The following is a 25,822-nucleotide window of genomic DNA, read 5'->3' as shown; positions in this document are numbered from 1 at the left end:
ACCTTTGTTTCATTAGAACCTTGTCATCAAGCCATTCTTTTATTAGCCTTGGATCAGAAAAAAAGCCCTTTTTTCATTAGAGGAACATCTCAAAAGCTGGCCTTCATTAGCGCAAGGTTGTAAATGCTGGATGCGATTTCATTAGCGGCCTATCTTTAATGAGGAAACCCCCAGCGTGTTTACATTGCTCTGATCCCCCTCCTCCGATTGCCGCTAACGATAATGCTGATTGGCCTCCGAGTGTGAGAGGGGAGGGGGAGTGGGTTTGAGATCGTCCCCCGAAGATTGGATCATACAGTTATTAAAGCCAATGAGATCTTCGCTGCTCTGAAGCGGAGAGCAAGATCAAACATTCCTGCAATCAAGGTCCCGCTCAAGCACACCGGGGCCGATGCGCATCGGCGCCGTTGCGCGGCGATGCGCGGCGATGCGCGAGGTTTAATGACGAATATATACATTTTCTTTTAAAAGCCTGCGCAGACACGTCCGAGCGCGCTGCCGTGCTTTCATCATTCACCTCAAGGCTCTAAACGCGATGCTGAAATTGAGTCACGGCGCTCACGGGGAGGCAGACGCGGCACGTTTACGAACCTCTGAAATCCAAATATTTGATCCAGACCGTTTGGCTCGTTTTGTAATGCAATGTATTTATTTACATTGAAAATGAAGAAAAAAAAAAAAAGTTTCTTTGACTTTTAGTGGAATCCCACCATATGTTTCGGAGGCAGTGCTGGACTCTTTTTAATTGTTTTTATTTTTATATACAGTATACATTTTTTTGTTTGGTGGTGGGCTGCTGCTGTCTGCTTAGTTTACTCCAGATTTATGAAAAAGTCCAGTTTGACTGGGAGCCTGGGCTCACGTGTTAATGCCTTAATGCCCGGCGACACCGCTTCGAGCTCCATACCATGTGTCATTGTTTGGCCTTCAACCCTCCTTGTGCAGCCAGGAATGTGCCGTGTTCCTGGAGAATTTATCAATTTGGTAAAGATGGGGAGGTGGGGGACATTTTTTTTTCTTCCTTAAACCAAAAGTGCAAATTGCACCTCATTCGTGAGGACTGCATTGAGGTACTCAAGTAGGAGGAGTACTTTTGATGTGCTCAGAGGATAACAACGCACCTGTAAATATTCCCATCTCCAGATGATACAGGAAAAGAAAAAAAAAATGATGGAAGGGTTGGTCGATTTTAAAGCCCTGTTGTTGGAAGAAAGAGACAGACCAGACCCTTTAATCTGTCTGTCTTTCTTTTGTCTTTCCTAAATTACAATTACATATGATTTATGTGTCATCTGTGAACGAATCCATTAATATTGTACAACTTGTCACAAACGCGCACACGTCTCGACTCAAACCAGCCATAATGTATCACGCGCGCCCTCTTCCAACGTGCATTTACTCCTCACAATGCCAACGAAACCGCTTGAAGAGTCCCTGCCGCTGGTTTTCAGTCGGAGCCTTTCTCTTTTTCAACATCTGATAACAGCCGTGGCGTTTGTTATTGGTAATGTGCTCGGCAAACCGAGGGGAGGTGAAGCGTGCGAGGAGACGCATGTTTCGCAGAACGCATGGGCATCCCAGACAGCTTATCATGGGGAACTAATTCAATATCCCTCCGCCTGTTTCTTCAAATGTCACTCTCTGAGCTCATCCGGAGTGACATGTTTTTCATGGTGGAAATAAAGGCGCTTTATTGGGCTCAGAAGGCGGTGACAGGAGGGGTGGTGGTGGTGGTGTGTGGGGGGTGGGAGAGAGAAGATACTCCGTCTGCTGCTCTTGACATTTGCTGGAAATCTAAAAGGTCCTCATGAGGAAAGAATAACGCTTGTTTTTTTTTTTTCCCCCATTGGAGTGTGGTTGTATTATTATTATGTAGAACGCCGTTATTCAAGAGATATTCCAGCAAAACAGTTCTACTGTAAGTTTATTAAGTTTATTTATTGCTCGTTCTCTTTGCTGGAGAATGTCAGTGACGGGTGAATGCTGGTCTGGAAGGGAGGGGATGAGGAGAGTGGGGGGTGGGGGGGTACAGCCTACTCAGTTGCTTCATTGTGCCGTATAATGACTTCCCTATTGAAAATGACCCCGCGTGACCTCAGAGACAGACAGTAAGACGGGCTCGTTCAGCCCCTCCACCCTCCCCTCCTCCCAGAGGCGCCTTCAGCCTGATCTGGCAATTCCCCCGGACGGAGCCGCTAACCTCGGCCCCCTTTTCCTCCGAGGCCGACCGTACCCGGCGTTCTGCAGGGAGGGTGACGGGGTAATGGCTCTCTTCAGCCATTACCCCGGGTGCAGCCACAGAGGGGAGGGGGACAGAGTGAGGGCCACAAACAAAACAAGAAAAAAAAACTTGTGAGCTTTTTTTGTGAGTCCCCTTTTTTTTGTCTTCTCACCTTCCCTTCATGTCCTTTTCATTGCAGGGTTCCTGAAGCCCCAGTGCTCGTTGGCTCACCCCATGCAGCGAGGTCGCTCGGGCGAGGTGTGTTCCTGCTTCAGCGGCATGTGTGCCCTTCACCAGCGCCGCCTGTCCTCAGGTAACACTCACCGCGTGGAAAACGCCACGCTGCTGCCTGCGTGCTGGCCGGCTCTCGGGGAAAAATGTAGGAGGAAAACAAACAAACATGCAACTCATCACTCGAAAATAGCATCCAGTTTTAGTGAGTGTGTTTCAAGATGTTGAAGGCAGAAGTATTGCCCTGCTATACACACATACATAGACACACACCAACACCAACGCCTGCAGTCAGAGGTGTGGCTGGGGGCCTTTTGGGAGGCAGCGTTCAATCTGGTTTTCCTGCGTAATGGTGTCTTTGCATACAGAGCCGTGGTGACGGACAAGATAAGTGTGTTACTCAGAGATCCTCCTCCCCTCTCCTCTTATGCAAGCGGGGTCGGACATCAGTGGACACCCTGAGCTGAACCGCCTGCCATGCGCCGAATGAATAGGGGACAGGGCCGTGCAGAACATGTGATCGATGCCGATGCAATTCGTTCACTTCTTCTATTCATCCTGCGTCTCTGTCCTCGGAACCTGAACCGAACCGCTCGGTACCTGGAAGAAGTAGAAGTACCTTCAAGCGTGTTCCAATGTTTTCTGTTGGTTCTGACACACACGTGTTTGCCTAATAAAAACGGAGTGCTTTTGAATTAGCTCCAGAGTTTTGCCTCTTTGTTTCCATCTTTGGGAGGAGCACTTGAGATGAATAGCTGCTTTTCTGTTTTTTTGCTTGATTTTATTTTTTACTTTGCAATCAAAATGCTCTTTGTCGCATGCGTGGCCTCTGCTCCTTGAAGCTGTTCAATGGATTTTTCAAAAAAAGGGACAAGCTAATATTACTCAACCTTCCATTGAGCCAGTCCTTCTTCCTGAACCAGGACAAACAAGGGGAAACACTTCATCTGTTCATGAAAAGGCCTGAATATGATTCAGGTCTTTTTTATTTATTTTTTTCAGAAAAGACGTGCTGTTCCTCTTAAGGACTGCAAATAAATCCAAGGTTCTCTTTTTATTAATTCTAGATAACAGCGAACATAACAACATTTGTCCCCATTTGAATCTGATATATATAAAAAGATAGAAAAAAAACAGGTTTCTTTCTTTCCTTCTGTCTCTATCTAGACATCCTTTAGGTCTTTCTAGGCATTGAAATCATTCCATCATATCTGGCAATAGTCAAAAAGAAAAGACGATGATTATGACTATCCAAATCCATTATTGCAAACATATATCATTGCCTTTAAATTGTTTTCAACCAAAGTTTTGTCCGCTACACTCGGATACAAGACTGTCCTCAAAACCCTTTACATGAGAATGTGACTGAACAGCACGCTGCTGTGATAGGATGCAGTGGATGTTGCACGGACCGTTCCGAAACTGGAACAGGAAAGTTCAGGACAGGACGTCTCCGGAGAGACAACAACAACATAGGTTTGTCCAACACGTATGAATAAATGGCTGCGTCTTGTATTCTTGTCCCCCTCCTCTCTCTCCTCAAAAAAAAATCCACTTAATTTTCTCTTTGGAACCTAAAGGATTTATCTTTATCGTCTTGAGAACGCTCTACCCTCTCTCTCTCTCTCTCTCTCTCTCACGGATGTGCTTTGCTGTTTCACGGACGTGTTTCGGCACGACCGGTGAGCTGCACCGCCTTTTCCACCGGCCTCCCCGCCGCCCCCGCCCCGCTTTGAGTCTTTTGTGTATTTTTACTGAGCCATCTTGATTGATTGCAGCATTTTTTACTGTCACAGCCTGCAGTAAAGGGGTGGACGCGTTTCCTGAACAATTAGGCGCATCTGGATTTGGAAGTGTAGTCTTGCCCGTGAGTATGTCAAAAGTTCTCCTCCTTTGTGTTGTGGCTATTTTGAGAGCCGCAACACACTAGGTTACGAGTCACATCAGATTATTTTGTCTACCCTCGGATCCAGAGGCAAACGGAGGAGGAGGGAAAGTGTCGGGAGAAAAGAAAAGGATTTTGTTGTCTTTTCTTGTGAGAGATTAATACACTCACTCTGCCAGGAGCAGAGTGTGCTTCCAGAGAAAGGGAAGTAACCGTGAGGTCATCGCAGCAGAGGTCGGACAGCCGCTCGGGAGTCTGAAGTTTACCGACCCTGTAATAACCCTGGCGTCTAATTATGGAACGCGTTACTGTAAATCCGCCAGTGTGTCTCTCTCACTCGCCCTCCTCCCTCCCCTCCTCCCGCCACCCAGATTGCGCGATTGCCCTCCAGTCCCGGGCGTTCCAGCCGCCGGATTGGCTCGGCCACAATGACAAGCCGCCGCGGGAGACGCGCGGCGGGTGACCGAGCGGGAGATTTCTGGGAACAAGGCTTCCCGCGGGGAGGGGAGCGCGTTCGCCAGCGATGTGCCGGACCCCAGGCACGATCACTGATGTGGCCCGGCGCCGGTTCTGGTGGTTTTACATTGTTTGGATGAAAAAAAAAAAAAAGATTCTTACTGATGCGCGACTGTGAGAAACGCAATTTTCTGGGGACCTCACTTTTTTTTCTCCTCTATCCATCATTTAAAAAAAGGAAAAGCAATAATTTAGTGTTTTGGTTTTCTATGAGGGTAAGGAGTCATGATGGGAAAAAAAAGTTGTTGTTTTTCTTTTTTGGGAATTGCGCTGTATGAGGTGAGAGGGAGAGGGAGGGAGAGAGGAAGAGGGAGAGCATAAAGCATAAAAAATAAAGACAGCATTGAAAACAGGGCTTTTTGGAAGAAAGAAAAAAAACGGTTCCTCACAATGCGGGCCTTGTGCTGTGATTTGGTCTGTCCTCAGCGAGCTGAGCGGAGGAATGGAAAAGATTAGCCGCAGGAATGTCTGGGGTGCCCTCAAACGGAGCGGGGCCGCGTGACTGGCCAATGGGAGCGATGGCTTGCAGAGCGGCGGGCTAATTTTTTCCTGATGAACTCAGCCGCCTGCTCCACAATACAGTCTGATTGCCGGGGCTGAAGCCACATATGGTCCGTGTTTAGAGGGCCCGAATGACGGGACCAATTCTGCCTTTGGGAGAGGAAAGTGTGTGTGTGTGTGTGTGTGTGTGTGGTGGGGGGGGGTTGGACGTATTTGATTATTACTAGCTCCTCTTCCTTTTTTTCTTTCATTAGGTTTAGATATGGAGACGCCGGGAACGCCCGCCACCTGCTGAGTTGAACCCAACCAGGTGCCCTGTTCGCTTTGGTTTCATCACTCTCTTCTCATTGATGACGCATTGTTCACATAAATAGCAATTGTACCCAAAAGCCGCCTGTGTGTTTGCGCCGGTCCCACTTCATTACAGGGCTCAAAATTATCTCACCGCCTCGCAAAATCACGTCATTTAATTTGGAACACATTTACTACTCAGAGGACTTGGAAAGTAGTCCCTCCGCCTCGAACCGGGCCAGAGTAAACTCCAGAGAAGCATGTGTGTGTGTGTACATGCTCATTGTTTTTTTTTTGCTCTCTGTGTGGCGCTTTTTAGCATCAGTGCGGCAGTAAAAAAGCCATGTGCTGGAACTGTGGAGAGAGGCAGCATGTGTTTGTAGACCTTGTGGTCACACAGCAGGGTTTGGGGACTAGAGGTTGGGATGGGGAGACGAAGGAGGCTAAGGAGAGATGTTGAAAAAGAGGGGGGGGGTTAAAGTGGCTCCCGGCTCCTCATATTTCCCATCGTGGGGTCCTGCAGAGGTGAGGAGGGTCACAACGGAGAGAGGGAAGCTCGTTATCCTCAGCCTGCTCCTCGCTCTAATTGGCCGGCCAGAGTCGGCGCTCTCGCCGGCGCTCTTGCCGGCTGCTTCCTGTTGGGGGTCAGGAGCCACGAGGGGCCGGAGGACGCCAAGCTGCCGATTATGAGCGCTGGCCCCCCATTCAATCGGGACACACACCACGGGTTATTTTTCATACACAAACTTTTATCTGACTCATCTTTTAAAGCAACAACCAGCTAATATCAGCATTTTATTTTAATGATGGGATGGATGGCGTGGAGGAAGGCGGGGGGTTACTGGAGGCCAGAGGACTGGGGTTTGTCATAACTGGGATAAGAGCTGCCAAACGGTTCAGTTAATTGGCTGCTAACTCATCCGATACTGTGGGATGGAGTTGGCTGTGGTTGACCAAGATATACAAGCTCTTCCTGCTGCTCTTTGAAATGAATTTAAGGGCCCTGACATTTAAAGAAGGCTTCACACGTTTGTTGTAAAACCTAAATGGGATAGGGGAAATGCAAATAAGTCATGTCATGACAATATCAGGAGGAGAATTTAACGACTTTCCTGGTCGCTCATACGTGAACGCGTCCCAGTAATGAGCGTGCAGACGTCCGACTTGAATAATATCGCTCCCTGTAATGTAGGTTTGAATGAAAACTCACCTTTTGTTTCAGCATTTTGCCAAAACAACTCTGCTGTTATCACTTGGTTTCAGGTGGGAGATATTCATTTACTCAGCAATTTCAAGAATTAAGCCAAATAATTGTCAACTTATTTTTTTTAAAGCTATATATAGAGCTTTACTACTAGTAGTTGCTAAACCAGTGAGCAATTCAAGTTATTGAACTTTATAAATCATAATTATTAGTATTTTTTGGGGCAGACAACTGAGCTATACACAACACATCTGAACATATTCATACATTATAAAGTTGATATGTTGGCAAACAGTTGTTGCAGATCCAGCAGATCTGGAACAACATTGACGTTCACTTAGAGTCGGCAAATAAAAGTATAATATTTACTCTGCCTTTAGCTCAGTTTTTGGTCTCCGCCAGCTCCTGAGAAGAAAGATCAACGCTCTTTTAGCTGCTAAATGATCCCCTGGGTTCAGCAGCCTCTTCTGACTTCGACAGTGTCTTTTGGTGCTGGGAAGGAAGCGTACTGTGGGCTTAGAGGAGCTTTGCCGGCAATTCAGTAAAAGTTGGGGCACTGCAAAACCAAAACAACAAGCTGAAGGAGGCTGGAAGGGCTCAAGGGAACTGTCGTCTCCTCCCCTGATCCATTGCTGTGATGAACATATTGATTAGTGTAGCTTTAAAAACCTTTGATAGACTTAAATGAGTGGCCGAGTTTCCTCATATCTTCACAATTCCATCATTTTTTTTGCGCCTCTTTGGACTACTATCTGAGAAAACACCAGTCCTTTTATCTACTAGGGCCTCAATGAATACCCTTAATACCTGTCCATCACGTCTGCCAATGGGATCCCTCCCCGTACAACGTGCCCCTGGTGGCCAGCTGCCACAGCAGCAGCAGAGATGGAGGTATCCACGCTGGCACAGAGCGATGGCAGCCGTCCACGGCGGGTCACCAGAAATCAGAGCGACTAAGCCTTTGATAACTCTTTGAGCCTATAATCCTCCCCCCACCCCCCCAACCCCCCTCCATACCTCCAGCAGCACCATCAGAGTGAAATGCTATCTCATTGTTACAGCTCAAACTGGGTTGGAAAGTGAGGTGAGCAGGCAGCCGGGGGCGTGAAGGGAGAGACAGGAAGTGGTCGCGTCTCCGTCATCTCCACCGGGGTCATTGAGGGTGCTCGAGTTCAGGGTGGAGAGTTTCTCTTGTTTGTTTTTTCACTCGGATCATGGTCGCGCAAAGGAAACAACATTTAAATGTCAATCATCAGGAGAGCAGCATAATTTAATGTTTAATGAATTTGTGAGCGGAATACAAATGCATCCATTGTTCCTTTCGCCGCTTAAAATCAGGGGAGCGTTTGTGTTGTTTCAAGCAGAAAAGTCTCTTTTTGTTTCACACTCCTTTCTTTTCCCGTCGCATCCTCGGTTATATTTAGCGCGTCGGTAATGTATTCTCTCAGAGGCGGTACACGCAGATGAGGCGAAACGTCTCCTTGCCACAGATTCCGTCTCCCCCCGGAGTTGATCCTGACCCCTTGAGTGAGGCTTACAGTACAATGTGAGAGACTCTGCATCTGGAAAAGGACGGGGGGGGGGAGAAAAGAAAAGAAACGCTGCATTTTTTATTAACATCAATTAAACATGAATTAGCAAGTTCTCATTCTCGGGGCCCCATGTTGCCTTACACAGAACAGTATGTAAATCACAGTGAAGCACGTTGAGCGCGCCGCGGCAATACACGGCCAAATTAAGGAATGGGCATGAATATAGATGAATATGTGCGTATTAACCCAGATTCCCCAGTCCTGGTTCTCTTTCTCTCTCTATTACGGCCCAGCTGATTTTAGCTCTGGCTTTCCCGTCGGCTAAAGCCCGACGTTCCATCAGCCATGTCTCGTCGAGCCGCAGAGAAACACTCGATGATTGGGACATGTCACATTTGCACAAAAATATCTCTTCCCCCCCCTCCCCTCTACAGTAGGAAATGTCTTCTGCTCATGCTGAAAAATGACACTGCAGGCTGGAGATGAATCACAAGAAACAAAACGGGAGGAATACAAAGTATTTACACTCCTTAAAAAGTACTGCAGTATGTATTGCGATAGTTGACCATGATGAAGAACAAGAGTGCAAAGCAAGACACTACTCTGAGATTTGCCTTTTTTTTGTTTTTCCTCTTTTCACTTTAAATAATGGAGAACCCCCCACCCCTCCAAAAAAAAATAAGAATAATAATGTAATTGCAGAGAACATCTGGATCAGCTAACAGCAGCAGGGCCAGATATTTAGACAAGACCAGAGCAAAGGAAGAGGCCAATTCCTGTGATTTATTTATCGTGTCTTATTTTTTCTCGGAGCCGTGCCTTTCCTAGTTGTTATGCTTCGCTTGCGACATCCAACGCTGCTTTGGCAGCAACGAAAACCAACAGCGCAAGATTCAGAGAACATTTTTCTTGGCCTTTTGCGACTTGAAAATGTCGCTTTTTCTGGACCGTGGGTCATGGGGTTTTGTTTTCCGTGGTCAAAAATGCCTTCTTCCTCCCCCTTCACGTTATCTCCCTCTAAACCACTGCTGTTCCAGCCGAGTTTCTGCGTGTCCACCTCAGTCCACTTCTTGTTTGTTCACTGGCCCGTGTGCTGAGTCGGTGGTGAGGGAGCTCAGGTGTCCTTTTAGAGTGGACTGGGAGCACGATGCTGTCAGCGGCGGCTCTGGCTTCTCCTCCTCTTCTTCACCATGGTCAGTTGCCTCCGTCCTCGGTGATGGGAATTTTGAAGGGCAACGGCAGCCACAGATCACCTGACTGTGTGTGTGCGCTCGTCCCCTTGCTCGTGAAGAGAGTAAAGCAGGGTAGAGGGGGAGGGAGGGAGAGAGGGATGGAGAGAGAGAGAGAGACGTACAGTCGGGAGATGGTGAAATATATATATATATATCAAGGGAGAGAGAGAGAGAGAGAGAGGGGGGTGAGTTAGCAGAAGAGAGAACAGAAGGGACCGGGGGGACTGACGGTATTTTGATGCTAAAGTGATTTGACACGCCTGGCATTATAGCTGAGGTGGTGGGGGGAGGGAGGGCGGGTGGGGGTGGCAGCGCAACAGAGTGCTTGATCCGAATGTCACCAAAGTCGATCTCATGAAGTGGAAGGTCAAGAAAACACAGCCTGTTCTTCGTAACCAGGTCTTCACATGCCCCCAGACCAGGTTACATTGAGAGAGTGTGGGGTTAGAGGACGACGGGTCAAAGAGGTCCATAAAGATGTACAGATGACTGTGTGTGGGGGGGGGGGGCAAAGCTCCTGACCTCCCAATATCACGTGTCCGCCAAACGGCAACAGACCTGCCGGAGTGTGCTTATGCATGCACGCTGGGATGTGGGAGAAGGAAGTAGAGGTCGGAGGGGGCGGAGAGGGCGGGGGGGCTAGAAGTGTTTGCAACTCCCACGTGCTTTCTCCTGAGAGAGACACCTCTTGAGGTGAATGGCAAAAGGGAAGAGGTGAGCCGGCGGTGGGTGGGAGGTGATGGTAATTCAGCGGCTAATGGAAATGTCTTGTCGGGGACTCTGTGTTGGTCTGAGAAGCCGGCGCCCCCGGGGGGAGCGGGTGGACTGCTGTGGCAATGCAAAAGCCCACCGGCGCCCTATTTTTAACCAAACAAACGGGACTACTATTGAGAAGCCATGGACCATCACGGTTGTTTTACGGTCGCAGCAAAATTCCAAATAGACAATAAAAGCCAGTTCATCACCGATCGGCTCGTGTCGTCGTCGGTTTGGTCGTCACTTCTTGTCGAGGTCACTAGCGTTGCATCGGCTCTGCATTTTCTCTTTCAACCGAGGGGGTTTGGGAAATCTGATCAGCTGACCGCTCAACAAATGACTTGGAAAGCACAATGTTCTGATTCCCAACGGAAATGAACTGGAATCATCCCTCAACCCAGCCGTGCTCTGGCCCACCGTCCGCGGGGCTCCGGGCACCGGGAGACCTTGGACTACGGGTGAGGGTGTAGGTTGGGGATAGAGTACTGTTGCGGAAAGATGACCTTTTTAGTTGTCTGCCCATGCAGACGGCTTTAGTCAATGGGACTGTGTGATGGAGTAGACCCTGTGTGAGTGAGCGCACAGCAGACGCCACAGGGGCATCGTGTCCACGAGTCCATTACGGTCACCGACATTGAGCTAATTGACAGACGTGTTTGTGCAGCAGTGGGGGGTTCGACTTTGTGTTGAGAACGGGGAGAGAGAGAAAGAGTCATATATCCACAGAGAGGGGAGGGGGGCTTCAGCATTGACATATCTCTGGTGGTTGTTTATCCAGCGTTTTTCGACTCCGTGCTTCAGTTGACCAGACCTTTTCATGAATCACACTGTCGAGATTTCCTGGTTCACGAACTTAAAGGTGGCCAGAGGGCCAACGGGATGCAAGCAAGTATTTGAAAGCCAAACGGAGACTCTGTGGCGACGGGGTGTTTTAATCGTTGCTGAAGCGATTAGTCGATCAACGATTGAGTCATTTATTGAGCCAAAAACCGGAACTACCAGGAAACAGATAATGTCAACGCCTTCGCGCACAATACAATACAACGCCGTAGACATTGAACTCGCACGACAGGCCAGATGTTCCTGCTGCTGGTATTTTCTGGGATATTTCCATAACGTACGAATGCTTGTCTTTGTCTCGAGTGAAATATGACCAATACCCGCTGACACAACGGAACAATTTAATCATACTCCTAAAGACAACTCTCCATTGATTCTATCGCCCAAGGGTTAGATGGCCAAGCAGACGTATACTATTATGATCATTATTTATCTACCTCTCCTTCTACCCTACTTAGTGTTGGGTTAAAGCCCTGTGTAGCATCCAGCGGCAACAAGGTAATTCACTCCAAAACAGTTTCAGAATATTGCTTAAAATATGCTTGACACATGATTGGAAACGCAGCTATGTCCACGGCTGGAGCAGGTGCCTGTGACCCAAGCAGAGAGTGAGCGTGTGTTTGTGTTTTATTAAACACCCTCCTTGCCATCTGCTCCATGTATTGTGATACACAGGCCTGTTGATTTAAGCAACGCCTGGGCACTGTTTTTCCGGCTGCAAATGTGCCCCCCCCCCTTTAGTTTCATTATTCAGACATTTCGCTCCAACCCATCTCGACGAGGCGAGCCGACAGACGGCATCAAGTGTCGAATGCACATGTATGACCGCGAAGAGCTTCTGTTGACGTGCGTAACGGACGGCGCTGTTCAGAAACGCGATTTAACATGCGAGGCCGTGACCGCTGACAACATCGTGCCTAATGCAACGAGAGTGGTCGCCATGTTTTCCTGCCCGCCATCTGTCAGCCCAAGTTCACGGGGGTTAATAGAACATTTACGGAAAAAAACAAACCGGCCTATTATCGCTGACGGCGCCTCGGCGCTCCGTGATGGTTAAAACACTTGTTTTGTCTCTCGCTGCTGGTCCGGGGTCGTCATTATTTGTGATCACCCCTCTCCCCCAACACATTTAGTACGTGGGCGTGCGACAAAAAAATAATGTCGGGTGAAAGCAGCGCTGTCGGTTACATAATGAACAGAACCTGTAAAGCGGCTCATTCTCTGAGCAGTGTGCTAAAACACTCATAACGCAGCTTCACGGCTGTTTGTTATCTTATCGACGCGGGTTATCGCTACAAGGCGCTGATACTATCTGAAGAAGAGAGACCAGATGTTGACTTTGGCCGGCTTTTGATGGCTGTTAAAATGATCTTTTATCTCCAAGTATGTTGCATGATATGTAATCGACAACCGGCGGTGATTGCATGTTAACAAAATGGAGATAAAGATTTTCATAAAATCTTACACAACCTGTGGGTGTTTTTTTTGTTTGTATGTTTTTATGACAGCTGCGTAGAGCTGTAAAGTGTAGTTTTCAACAACGCAATGTACTATGCCTCAACGTTGTGTGAAACACGGTTTATATGTAAATTATATATCCTTAATTGAATTACATAGAAGAAAAATTTCATTTTTTTTCCAATAAAACAAGCTAAATGTAAGGGACCGCTCTTTCTGATTATATGATTATGGAGATGTACAGATCTACAGATCCATTCGGTGCTTCCATTCCTGTTTAAAGGGCTCTCCAGTGATTTAGTATTGCATCTGATTAAAGGCGCGGAGTAGGGGGTCAAAGGATCAGATACCAAGAGATCTTGACGTTTAATTAAACCATAAAGCTACGGGTTCATGAGCGAAACGCCCGCTGCTCTCAAACACACACATCTCGTCCTGAATGCCGCATTTAAACACAACGCCCCCTTGCATCATCTAAACTGAATTCTAAGTTCACAACTGGCGGCCATTTTTTTTATCAGCAATTGCAAACGGAGACAAAGCAGGAAACTGCAAGTACAAGACTGGCAAATCTAACACTTATTTATTTTTTTTCAACGCACTGAAAGCCAACTAAAAACAGAATGAAGGCCGAGTGATGTACAACGTGTTTGACAGGTCTCACCGCCGATCACCTCCCGGCTTGATCCCCTCCGTAACAGTGTACCCGTGAAGAGCAGTTGAAACAAAAGCAATATCATATCATAAAAGTGCGCTCAGGAGTCTGAAGATGGAATCGTACCGACACGGCCTCCTGTGACGGCTGTCGAGAGGTCCGCTAGTCCCCGCCAGAACAAAGCCGGCAACATCAGAGCGGCATGAGACACCGCTCTGAACAATAACATGTTCTGTCACAATCTGAAACATGCTCCCACCGGCCATCAAGTATCCAAAGACGGGATTTGACAGATCGCCAGGACGGACACAAAGTTATTTTTGCGACGAAATTGATCCTGAAGTGAGCGACGCAAAAGCAGACCCAGAAACACCTCGACGCTCAAAAAAATGAATGAATGTCGAATGGATTTGAAGCTCCAGAAGACACAGACGGGTGCCATATCAAATCTTGAAATGTCTTGGTATGAATTTGCAGGGAGCAACAGATTTTGCTGAATAACCCTCTGGACCCCTCTGAAGAAAGGCTCGTGTAAGCCGCCATTATTGACGGATTCTCATCTTTCCGTTCTTTCCTGAACACATCGCGTGCGTAGAACGCTTTCACGCTGAAACGTTTTATTTATTTCAAATCTACCCTTGAATAAATTGTTTGAAGTAACCCGGTCCCGTAAAATAACATTAAACTCCACAGGGCAATGAGGAAGTCGTGGAAGCTGCGAATCGAGGAAGTGGATTGGCCTCAGACCAACAAGTCATGGGAGAAAATTCGGTGAAAAAGGGAACAAAAAACTTAAATGTGTTTATATGTTTTTATCTAATCTCGAGCCTACATTTTTACCCCCAACACCGGTAACATTTGGTAAATTGTTTTATGACTTATGGCATTGGCATATTGTTATACTGCACAAAAGACATTATCGAGTTATCTCTTCTTCTAGCTACAATTGTGCTGTTTCCATAGAGGTGCATGACATATTTATTTATTCATATATCGCTTTGAAAAACAAGGCCACTGAAGGTGAAATGTCACGGGAGCAGAAAAAAATAAGAGAAAATCCCAACGCAGACAAGAGTGCAGAGCGAGACAAGAGGCTCCCTCCTTCATTGAGGATCTTTGTCAGAGTATTGTGCAGAGATACGATGAGTGTAGAGCAGGAGGGTAGAAGGTCAACATGAAAGTGACTGTAAACAACATCTCTCGTGTGTTTCTCTCCACCAGAGGCACACGCCGGCCCTCCTTATAAATCCTTCAAGATGTTTTATCCGCCGCCTCACGCTGTACATCAGACTGCACTTACAGTCCGGGTGATGCAAGCAGCCTCGTCCCTTTTCAGCAGCGGAGGAGGAGGAGGAAGAGGAGGAGGAAGAGCGCGTGGATGTCTGGTCTCATTGATTAGCGTGGATACCAATTTGTATTGCGTGCATCTTGCGTCACGTTTAGAGTATCTATAATACGTTGTTGAATCTCTCTTGATTGCGCTTTTTTCTTTTTTTCCTTTAGTGAAGTCTGAAGCACTCTTTTTGGTTTTTGGGGATTCAATTTTGTTCTTTTTTAAGAATTTGCGCCATGTCTTATGGCGGATGTTTCTATTCAGTTTTGTTGGTGCTGCTGCTGCTGCCACCAGTCAGACTTATTGGACATGCATGTTTTTATGTAACGTGGGATCAAACCCCCGTACCTGTGCACAGGATGAGACTCCATGTTTATGTCCGTGTTCCATGTCGCAAGTCCCTTAGCGCGACAAAAACAAGAAGACAAAGAACCCTGTCTTCCTGTTTGTGTGCTGCTGGGAAGTGAGAGGTGTGAGGGCGGGCGGGGGGGATTTAGAAGCACACAAAGTCACCATGAACATGTCGACGTGGAAACCATGAAGAGAAACTTGCATTTTATTGATCTTCTTTCATGCCCGCTGTTTGAGCGCACCTGTTCGGTCTGAACTGTTGGAGCGCCCTCCTTTCTGTGAAAATGTTGCCGACGTTGGCCTTGAATGTCTATCTGGAAAATCGACAAAATTAAATATGAATAAACCCATGCGGTACCTTTTTTTTAAAATGGGAATTTACTCAAGAGGACACCCATGCTTATGTTTAATCACATCGGTACAGAATGTGACTTTTCTACCAATGTCTAGTAGTTCCTCTCCGGGATGAAAAGAAAAAGCGTAGAAACATACTTTCCTCAACTTCCTCTTTCTCTCCGTTTCTCTCACTCCCCTGACTTTCCTCCCTCGTCTCTGTTTTCCGCTCCCTGCCTCCCTTTCCTCTTTTTTCTGCATGCGATTAGCCCCGAATCATGTTTCCAGCGGATGTCCCCCTCGGCCAACTTAAGCCAATAAATGCGTCCCGCGTGGTTGATCCTCCTGTCCGTCTTGTTTACACAGCGGCCGCCTTCGCCTCAACGAGACGTTGACCTTTCACTGGGGGTCGGGGGAACCCCTCCACATCTAGCACCGTTCGACGCAGACAAGAAGTCGATCACGGGCCCCTGATCGCGCAAAACACTGTTCGGCGCGTTGAAGGAAATCGGGCCGGGAGGGTGGGGGGGATCAGTTTTCTCTGATGTTCACGTTCCATATAGTTTCATTGCCCCTGGCAGAAAGGGGCTCACTTATTGAAGGGGCCGCGTGTGGGACACAGAGGCGGCGTTGTGCCGCCGCCGCCGCCTCATGAATCCACTGCTCCGGTGATCTCCTGACCCCGCCTCCCTCTGATCAACTGTGGAGTTCAAAGGTTGTCTCTGAAGCTTGTCTCTGAGATGAACTTTGGCATCATGGTGGGGGGAAGGTGTCAATTGGCCCTCCGTTGGTGGAGCACTGGGCGCGCATCTTCTGAGCAGCGGAGTGATTTGTGAATCTGGTGACGTTAAAAAGCTTCAGCGCGTTCTGTTTTCTCCCCTTTTGCTTCCCGGGTGTTAGATGTTGAAACAATCATGTGATTTGACATTTTCTCCTTGACCCCCCCCCCTCCCGTTTTGGATTTTGACGGCGGGTAAACGCGTAGCTCTTTTATCGCGCCACGCCTCCCACACTATTCTGCGGATGACAGCCGCTTGACCCGGTGACCCGTGGCAGCCACTTACCCACGAACCAATCTCCCCCTCAATAATGCGCTCTTGTTGTGACAACAGGGACGACTTCAGATCCCATTTGCCGGAGCCGCGCGTAAAGCAGCCTCCTCCCCCTCACCCTCCTCATATGCTCACGGCCTGCCCATTAGCGGACTCGTTCCAACTATGTTTACCTCCGTACCGTCCTCCATCATTCTCTTCTGCTTCTTTTTGTTATTTTTTTCCTCCCAGCACTATCCCTGAGGTACGGAGGAAGCGGGGAGAGAGGGAGTGGAGCAAATGGGGAGGAAAAAATAATAATAATAGAGCAAGAGAAAGCGGAGATATTCTACAGGGGATTGTGGGAACCCAGTGATAAAGGCTTGCATCTTAATCCATCCTAAGGCCTGTCTTATGGTGTACTATGAGCTTTTTATGTGATCATTAAGAGTGTTGGCTCGCGTGCACGGCCCGCGCTCGCTTTAGGAGCGTGTGTGTGGGTGTGTGTGTGTGTGTGTGTGTGCCGGGCTTTTCGCGTATTTGATATGCTAATGTTTTCATCATCGTGCAATCGCTCGGCGCAGAAGCTCCGTCCTTTTGAATCTCGCATTTCAAGGCTCTCAGAGCCCTCCAAGTATCTTCAGTGAGGAAACACGACACACCTCTTTTCCTTGACAACAAGGCAACGCCGCGACACAGCGAGCGCATAACGACTACTTTTATGACTCATGAGTGTATTAAAAGCACTAATTAATGCGCAGCAATTCTCCCTCTAATGTGGTGCATCTATCTCTCTCTCTCTCTTTGAGCTGATGCTTATGCCCTCACCTCCCTCTCTCTCCTCCTGGAGCTTTAGTGGAGTTTGGCCGATGCACGCCGAGGGGAGGAGAGGAGGGAGGCGCTCATCTTGTTTCAGCGCTTTATGAGTCTGACGTGTACGTCCGTAATTGCGGTTATGGGTGATTAAACTCCCGATGCCCCTCAGGATCCGCAGCCAGCCATCAGTCAGCGTCAGGCCTCCACTGCTGCCTGCAGAGCTCACGAGTGGTTCGTCTCGTGCCGTAACGCATTTCACTCTGGAGCCGCTTGTTTTTTTGTTTTTTTTAATGAGGTGTCATCTTTCAGTTGATTTGGGTTTCTGAATTTAAAAAAAAAAACAAAACAAAAACCAGTCAGTTATGATAGTGTTGTAACAGTTATTTAACAATCCTTCTTGATTTTCAATTAGTTGTTGTTTTATTGTGCAAAGATGCCAAACATTCACTTGGTCCAGCTTCTAAAAAGTAATGTGAAATGAGAAATTGCCTGTTAGAATAAAAATAAATGTTTGGTCTGTGGGATCTCGAACATTAACGATAAGTCTAATAAACGAGAATACAACGCTGAACTGGTTATCACCAGCTGCTGCAGAAGAGGCTTTAAGTTCTCTACCAGGTGTTTGGACAGACTTTGTCGCCACCGAGCACAAAGTCACGTAATTTTACAGATATGAAGGATTTCTCAATCAGCGTTCGTAGAGCTTAAGAAAAACTGGAAATATCCGACGAAATCAATTCCTACGTAATCCACGTAATCATTAACCAGGAAGTCCAAAAGGGCGGCCGTGAGTGGAGGTGGATGTGTCAAACAAAAAGTAGTAGTTTTGTTTTCTTAACCTAACCAAGTAGTTTGCAATCTTACCCAAACCTAACAGTAGTTTTACAGTTTCAGATACTTGATTATCGGGAGTGAATTGTATTAAATATGTACGTCCTGTGTGGGTGGATGGAAGAAACGCATTCTGCGATGAAGAATCAGTTGATCATTTCACGGCCTGTGCCTTCTTCGTGCATGGGCGTTGCATCTATACGGTGTGTTTGAATGTGTTGGAATTCTATTCATGGCTTTAAAAAAAACGGGATAAATAAATAAAAAAAGGAGCCCCTGAGGCTGCTTCCTGGGTCTAATTGGCATGTTAATCACGTCTCTGTGGTCGAGATATCAGTGTGCATGTGTGTTGATGAATGAGCCGTGACTTATCTCCAGAGGCTACGTGTGACCTCGGGGGCGGTGTGGGGGGGGGAGGGGTCCTCCTCGCCGCCCTGCTCTGACGCTCCCACGGCGAGAGTTCCCCTCAGCTGTAGTGAGAGAGAGGCAGCCAGGAACCCGAGCCCCGGCCTATCGCATGGGGCCGAGTCCAAATAAAACACTCCAGCATGTGTGTGGTAATGAGGAAGCTGTGTATTTGTGTGCGTGTTATCTGTCAGTGGCCTCCTCCTCCGCCTCCCATTAGTTTGCCGACTTGGCTGAGCCCCTTTTTCCTCCCCTGTTGATGTTTGGATGTTTTCTCTTGTTCCCCTCCGACACACTACCCCCTTGAAGGCACTAAGGGAAAAAAAAGGAGGACTCCCACACCCCTCTCTTTACCCTGAGGACCCCTGTTAGTCACGGCAGAATGAGCTCACGGAGGAGGATGCGGGGGTCACGAGGGCAGGAAAAATAAGCTCTGTCAAAAGACAGAAATGTCGAGTTAATGGAAGAAATAACTCCTGGTTGCGGTCTGCGCTTCTGATGCCTTTTCGCCGTGACTTGACTGAGGCTGAGCGTCTGGGTCTGGTTCAGCCCAGGTCAGGACAGCGGCACTCGGTTATGTAGGCTGAGAGGGAGGGTGGATGATGGGAACTTGAAGCTTGATTAATGTGTGGCGGCCCACGTGGGCCATGAACGGCATGAATACACTGAACTCTTTCACACTGCCACGCTTCTCTATGCACTCTGCGTTTTTCTCCCACGAGTCTCTGGTTGTCGACGCTTCCTTTAAAGGGCAAAATAAAGATCTACAGGTGAAGTAGGAATTAATGTAACCCTGCCTCCACATCAAATTAACTGGGCCGTGCAACAAACTGCCAGATCAGTTGCTCTATTATTGGTTCAGTACAGTCACTGAACACCAAAGAGTCCAACGCTCTATGAGACCAACACGGTTTCAATATCTTGGTGTTTTGAAGCCCCACCTCCCTCACTGTAATTTTGTATAAAAACCCAAACTGAAGCTTCTTTTTTAAAGTGTTTGGGACAGTTTTGGTGACGCTCATCACCATCCACGTGAGTTCCATCATGCCATCAAGGCACGACCCGGTTTTAGGACGTTTGAAAAACATCGGTATTTCCTCCTTCAATAAGCCGCTTGTAACTGACGTCTTAAAGATTGCATGTCTGTTCCCTTAAAAAGCAAGGTCTGTTGCATCCGTCAACTTCCCTGCTCGATCGCACCACAATTCTGTTTTAGATGCATCTATCGTCTCTTGACTATTCCTGGTGCTTTGGAGTCTTTTGATGTACTTTCTCTTTTCACTGGACGGAGTAAAAAAAAAAAAAGAAGAAAAAATTTCCCTTAACTTTGTGGAAAAACCCGAGCTGAAGCTCCTTTTTGAAAGTATTTCACTGGACTGTGTGTGTGTGTGTGTGTGTGTGTGTGTGTGTGTGCGCGCGCACGCGCACGCGTGTGTGTGTGTTGGAAAGCCGCCAGTGAAAATGCAAGCGAGGGGAAGTCAGCAGACTGGCTGTCTTCTGTTGACTGTTGTTCAGATTGGCTCTGTCAGGCCGGCCTTTGAGGCCCCCTGATCCAGGTGGTCTGTTCTCCACGGCGCCCTCTACCCGCCTCCCACCGCACTCCCGTTCACCCCCCTCCGCTTCTGCCCTCCCGTGCCCACAAACTTGCCCGGCATCGGCGGCGGCCTCCACCAATCGCGAGGTTTTCCGCGCCTATGGCCACACCAGCGTGAGCCAATGAACAACACCTGTTTCTCTCCAGCACGGCCGTCCATGCCAACCATAACACCCGCTTTATTTGGCCTCTGTCCTGAGGCCAATCCCAACACGTAATTCCAGTGCATCCAGGCCGTGAGAGGCGCAGGCAGAATGAGAAATAATGTGGATTTCATTGCCGAGGGAACGGACCGTTCAGAAAACGACTTTCCCAGCACAAATGTCGCGGCAAATGTGCGTTGCGTCATTGCATCATCGGAAAAAAAAGTATCTTGCAGTAAAGTAACCTTTTGATTGGACTGAGGGACCATTGTTCAGTGGTGGGACCCTGGAAAAATGACTCATTTTGATGTGTTTCTAAAAAGCGTTGCCTGTGTTTGTACGTGCAGCTCTGAAGTGTGTGAGTGTAATACATTGTGTAGTTTTGCTGATGTATATATTGATATCGTATGTATATGTGTGTTGTATTAGAACTATAATAGGAACTGTCAGAAAATAGTGAAATACACAACTTGTTATTGTAGAAGAGAAATGTATGATATGACGTTTCCTTTGAGGATAATATCTGGACACACATGAGATTATGCTATGTCTGCTTTGATATGCTAACTTAATTGAGCTCAAGATCACCAAGAATGCATGAAATTCTCCGAACCGCTTTTGATGCTTGTTTGTTTATCCGAGTAAGCCTCCAGTTTATTGGAGGATAATTCATTTATGATGATGACAAAGATGATACACTCGGAATGAAGAGAAACAAACAGTTGTGGGTGGTGGGGGGCTTTTGCATTTAAGAGCCTGCCGAGTTTTCCCTTGTCGAGCAGCTGATTATAAGTGGGGTTTTTCCAACGTGTTCGGATGTGATTACAGATGATCCCTCGTTAGCGTTGACTGAGCACGTTGAGAATCTCACGCGCCGGGTTACGGGTAGAAGTCGGGGACGTGGATTGATTCAACATTTGCCGTTATGAGGTCGGACTGATGCCCTTTACATGCACTCTTGAGTCCTAAAACAGGTTTGGTCACAGCGCTGAACTCGCACTTCCTCGAAGCAGCCTTCCTCCTAGGAGCTCCACCTGGAGATGGAGGGTCTCGCAGGTGTTTGTGTTGCCTCCTGAACACTGAGCTCGTGGTGTCGACGTCGGACCCCGGCACAACCGGTCGGGCTCCACAATGAAGCAGAACGTAAACACGGGAGGGAGAGGCGGCGAGGAAGGTGTCTGCAAGGAGGGAGTGCGGGCGGGCGGGGGGGAAGAGGGAGAGAGAGAGAGACTTCTCAGGACATGAAAGACTCACTCATCCAAACTGGGATTATCTCCCTCCCCCACCCACCTCTTGGGAGTCCAGCTGATGAGCAGAGAAGGCAGAGGAAAAGCCGTGCGGGGAAATTGAAGGAAACAGTCATAGAGGAGGAGAGGGGAGGGGAGAAAAGCACAGGGGAGGGATGCAGAGACAAACATCCATAGGATGCCAACTCCTCTTACGGGGCCTGCTGACACTCACGATGCTTCAGTGGAACACCTTTCTCTCCCTTCGAATCCTTCTCTTGAAGAATGGACCGCGCTGCTAATTCACCAGAGAGCCATGTCCTCGTTTGATCAGACTCCATCCTGTAAAACCATCGCGGCAGGCTCAGACAATGTGAATCAGTCGTGATCATTCCAAGAACAAAAAAAAAACCAACATCTCACCAAATATAAAATCCTTTTCTGGAGTTGAATGTCTTTTTTTCTCTCGATTTTCTTTATTCTAGCGCAAAAAAGGCGTCAAAAATGAGTAAGCTTGTATAGAAGTCTATGAGAACATGACTCTCTTGTTAACCCTTTCAGACAGAGAAGGAATGCAGGTATACTCAGAGAGACAGTATGATTGTTTCATGTTCGAGTAGAAGGCAGTGATTTGCTTCATTTCTCTCTCTTTAAAAACATCTAAGTATATTAGACGCATGCCAAGATTGTCCCACTGGGTTTGAGGAAAAACAAGACTTTTCGGACACGGTGACGGACTGGAACTTGGTTTGGGTGAAGACATCCTCGCGGTGCCCTCGTGAGGAGCCCGTCGTAACACTTTCCAGCCGGAGAAAGTGTGCATTTTAAACCGAGCATTCAGTGGAATGAGGCTGCGCTGTTGACACAAGCTGTCTGACTTGTCCGTGGGACTTATTTTGTTGATAATGGGCCAAAAGCTAGTTGATTTTGTGTGTTCTGGACAGACTGTCTGTGTGCATTGGAGCAACATTAGGAGGAGGCGGGAGGAGGGGGGAGGGGGGGGGGCTTCATAATATATTTGATTTTGTTTATTTGTCCTGCCCCCCGCCCCTTCTCCTTGATCCTGCAGGATTTGTTTGCTGTGAGTCGGCTCACCGATCCAAAGTACACTCCCCCGGTGACAATCACACACACACACTCTTATTGAGTTGCGCGTCTCCTCACCCCCCCCCCACCCCACCACCACCTAGCTTCTTCCTGCAGCACGTACACACTAAGTTTCCTATCTCACACTCCTCTCCCCACCCCTCTCACCTCGAGTCTCCGGCTTTCTCCGAAACTTTCGCACTTTCCCTCCTCCCTGCATTTGAGTCTGTCTTATCTATGAATCTCTCCGGCTCTCTTTCCATGCGTCCGTCTATTGATCCATCTTTCACATGCTCTCCCCCTTCCCCTTTTATCCATGGCTTGGTCCCCAAAGGGAGAACGAGGGAAAGGGGGCAGCAATGGGCGGGGGGGGGGCAGCTCCAGCTCCAGGGCCGAGAGCCAGAACCTTCTTCATTTTAAATTCATAACAGACAGACCGGCGCGCTGTGGCAGAAAGCTAATATGAGTGTGGGAGGCGGGGGGGGGGGGGGGGGGGGGTAGAGGTTTCCAAAGCGCGTGATATAGTCAATGAACTAAAGTGCTGAAAAGAAAAGAAAAACAGCTCTGATAATGTTTCTGTCACAAAACCACAACCCCTCTTCTTGTGAGACGACACTAACTGAGAAGGACCTGTTATTCTAAATCACGAGAACAGCAACTGTTTCTATGGGCCTCTACAAAGCGATGGGGGTGGTGGGCGGGATCAAACACACTCGCACCCGCTGCACCCAACTTCTGATGTCCTCCGCCACTTCGTCAAATCCAAACGGAAAGTGTCCGTCACCCCGCCGCCTCTGGAACAAGTCATCAAGTGGCAAATTCATCACGCCGATGTCACCGGAGGCCCTCCCACCCCCAACCCCCCCCCCCCCCCCCCCCCCCCCCCCCCCCCCGGCTCAGTAATTGGCATAATTACTCTCCGCTTCATGACCACTGGGCCATAGCCGTACGCATCGTCGATTCATTCCTCCTCCGCTTTTCCTAATTGACGTGTGATTGTTTCATTTCGAGTACGACCTAAAACCCTTTTCGTGGTAAGAGCAAAAGTTTTAATAGTTTAAGCTCAAACTGTTGGTCTTTCTAACATTCTCCATGCGGTCTTTCTTTAAAAAAAACTGTGTGGACAGTGTGATTGCTCACTAGTAAGTAGTAACATCCTAATAAATGACAAGGCGACGAGTTAAAGTGAGGGTTGGTTTCCTTAAAATTAAAACGGTAAGACAACCCCCGAGAATGGGCTAAACATGTTTGGATTGGATGCAAGATTTTTACCTCACAGCTCGCTTTGGTTTGAGTGGCAGCCCAGTACATTTCACTTTTGAATGAGACTTTTATCTACCTTTTTTTTTTAAAAAAAGTGTTGTGTTTCCTTTTGTTTTAGCACAGAAAGGTAATATTGTAGAAACATGTTACTTCCTCGAGAGAGGCAATGCATCATGGTGCCCGGCTTAATGTTGTCAAACTAAAATAACCAAAAGCAGATATCAGATAGCTCCCGTGGTGGGTGGGTGCAAGTGTGTGTGTGTGTGCGTGTGCGTGTGTGTGTGCGTGCGTGTGAGCGCGCTCAGCCGCGTGCCTTCAAGTGTTGTTTGGCAGCGGGCGAGCCAGATAAGGGCCCGTGTTGTGATTTTCATCTCTTGGTGCAAAAACAAAGGAGGAAGCTCGATGAATCACGGCTCCCTTGATTTTCCCTACTGAGGGCCTTCACGACACAAATATCCAATTTCTTTTCTTTCTTCTTCTTTTTAAAAAAATGTTTTAAGCTTAATCTATAACAGAAAGAGAGGCAAAATAGAGACAACCCATTTTTATCAATGGAAGGTAGTTCCGCAACGATGAGAGGAAGCGCGGCGCTGGAGCCCTCGTGTAACCGTCGTTCAGCGGACCTTAAAACTCTATCGCTTAGTTCATCTTGTCGAGGTCATTCAACGCGCCCGTTGTTCTCTTTAACACCGTGGAGTTCACCGGCTTGGAGTTCCCTTCACGAAGGTTTCATGTCGCCTGGAAAGCAACGGGGTCCTCAACGCCCGGAGAGCATCGGTCACAAACCTACTCTTCCTCTCTCGAGGGCGGCTCAGTGGGCGGCAGCGGTGATTATCGCTCGGCACCGCGTCTCTGATCAACCGCCCTTTGTCGAGGACGGCCAGTGTGTGTGTGTGTGTGTGTGTGTGTGTGTGTGTGTGTGTGTGTGTGTGTGTGTGTGTGTGTGTGTGTGTGTGTGTGTGTGTGTGTGTGCGTGCGCTACACCTCCTTCCATGCCGACTTTCCTCTTTCAATTTTGTGTCGGTCTCCCGCGGCAATATAAGAAGTGGCAATAAAAGGAGAGATGCATTTTGTGGTGGATATAAATCAGACTTGGAGCAAAAGATTGTAGTTTTCTTGGCCAATTCAGATTGTGTAGTCTGACACAAGTCTGACCTTCAAGATTTAAACGACGACAGAGTTTAAATTATTTACCACCACTGTATTTACACAAAAAAAAAAGAAAAGACTTTTACATGAGTGTTTCCTCGCTGCTACCCTCAGAGAACATATCGCCTCCGGTGCCGAAAAGAACATTTAGGTGCCGTATCGGCAGATCAGAGCGCCGGCAGTCGGGGCACGGCCTGGCCGGCAGCAGCGTGCGGTAATCTGTGGTTTAGCTGGCACCGAGCCACCGGCCGGTCACGGCTTCGTGGCTCTCTATCCGGCACTTCGGGAGTCACCGGGGGCACCGGCATGCCCCAGGAGCTTGCACTATCGTCCACACCCTATCAGGCAAATGAATTGAAATGGGGCAGGCGGGCGGTGGGAGGGAACATAAAGGGAACCCCCGAGAGACAGAGGAGAATGAAAGGGAGGCGGGAGGGAACAAATTAAGTCTTTTAATGAGGGCAGTTGTTTCAACAGGCAAAAAGAATCGGGTTATATCAACACCGAATCAAACGATGGCTGTTAGCGGCCCACCTACTGTGAAATTACGGGTGGCCTGTTTTGGGGTCTTTTCTGCCACTTATCCCACATTAAGGTCCTCTTTTTTTGGGGGATCTCTCTTTTACTTTGTTTGCGTTTGCCGGCAGATAGGGGCTTGAACCTGACAGTTGGGAGCTTTGGATATGAGCGGTCACGAAGGCGGAGCTCGAGGTTGCAGCTTCCCCACGCCGAGAGTGGAGGAAGCAAAGTGCTAAGAGTGCGAGGGGTGAAGAGGGTTTTCTTCGTGTAGTGTATCTTTGTTCATGAAAAGCACAAAGACTTTAGGGAACAAAACCCTCTTGTAGCCAATCATCCTACAATAAATACCACTGTGATGTCCTTTGCTTAGTTCCAACTCTCAGGTTGGATGGTTTGTGCATCAAAAGGAATTTGTCCTGA

The 25,822-nt window shown here is 48.0% G+C and overlaps 1 protein-coding gene across 2 annotated transcripts in view; it reads left to right on the top strand.

The window, feature by feature from the left end:
- rxraa (retinoid X receptor, alpha a) overlaps window positions 1–25,822 on the top strand; it is an 86,296-nt gene that overhangs the window by 19,760 nt on the left and 40,714 nt on the right. For both annotated transcript variants that reach the window (XM_068573577.1, XM_068573576.1), the window contains exon 2: window positions 2,421–2,534. In XM_068573577.1, coding sequence (XP_068429678.1) covers window positions 2,421–2,534 — 114 coding nt within the window. The remainder of the gene's footprint in view (window positions 1–2,420; window positions 2,535–25,822) is intronic.

This window comes from Clinocottus analis, unplaced genomic scaffold (assembly GCF_023055335.1).
Source record: "Clinocottus analis isolate CAN_PGR_092001 unplaced genomic scaffold, fCliAna1.0.p SCAF_13, whole genome shotgun sequence".
NCBI classification, from domain to species: domain Eukaryota; kingdom Metazoa; phylum Chordata; class Actinopteri; order Perciformes; family Cottidae; genus Clinocottus; species Clinocottus analis.
The sequence above is the reverse complement of the archived record's forward strand: the minus strand, read 5'-3'. Positions and strand labels throughout refer to the sequence as shown.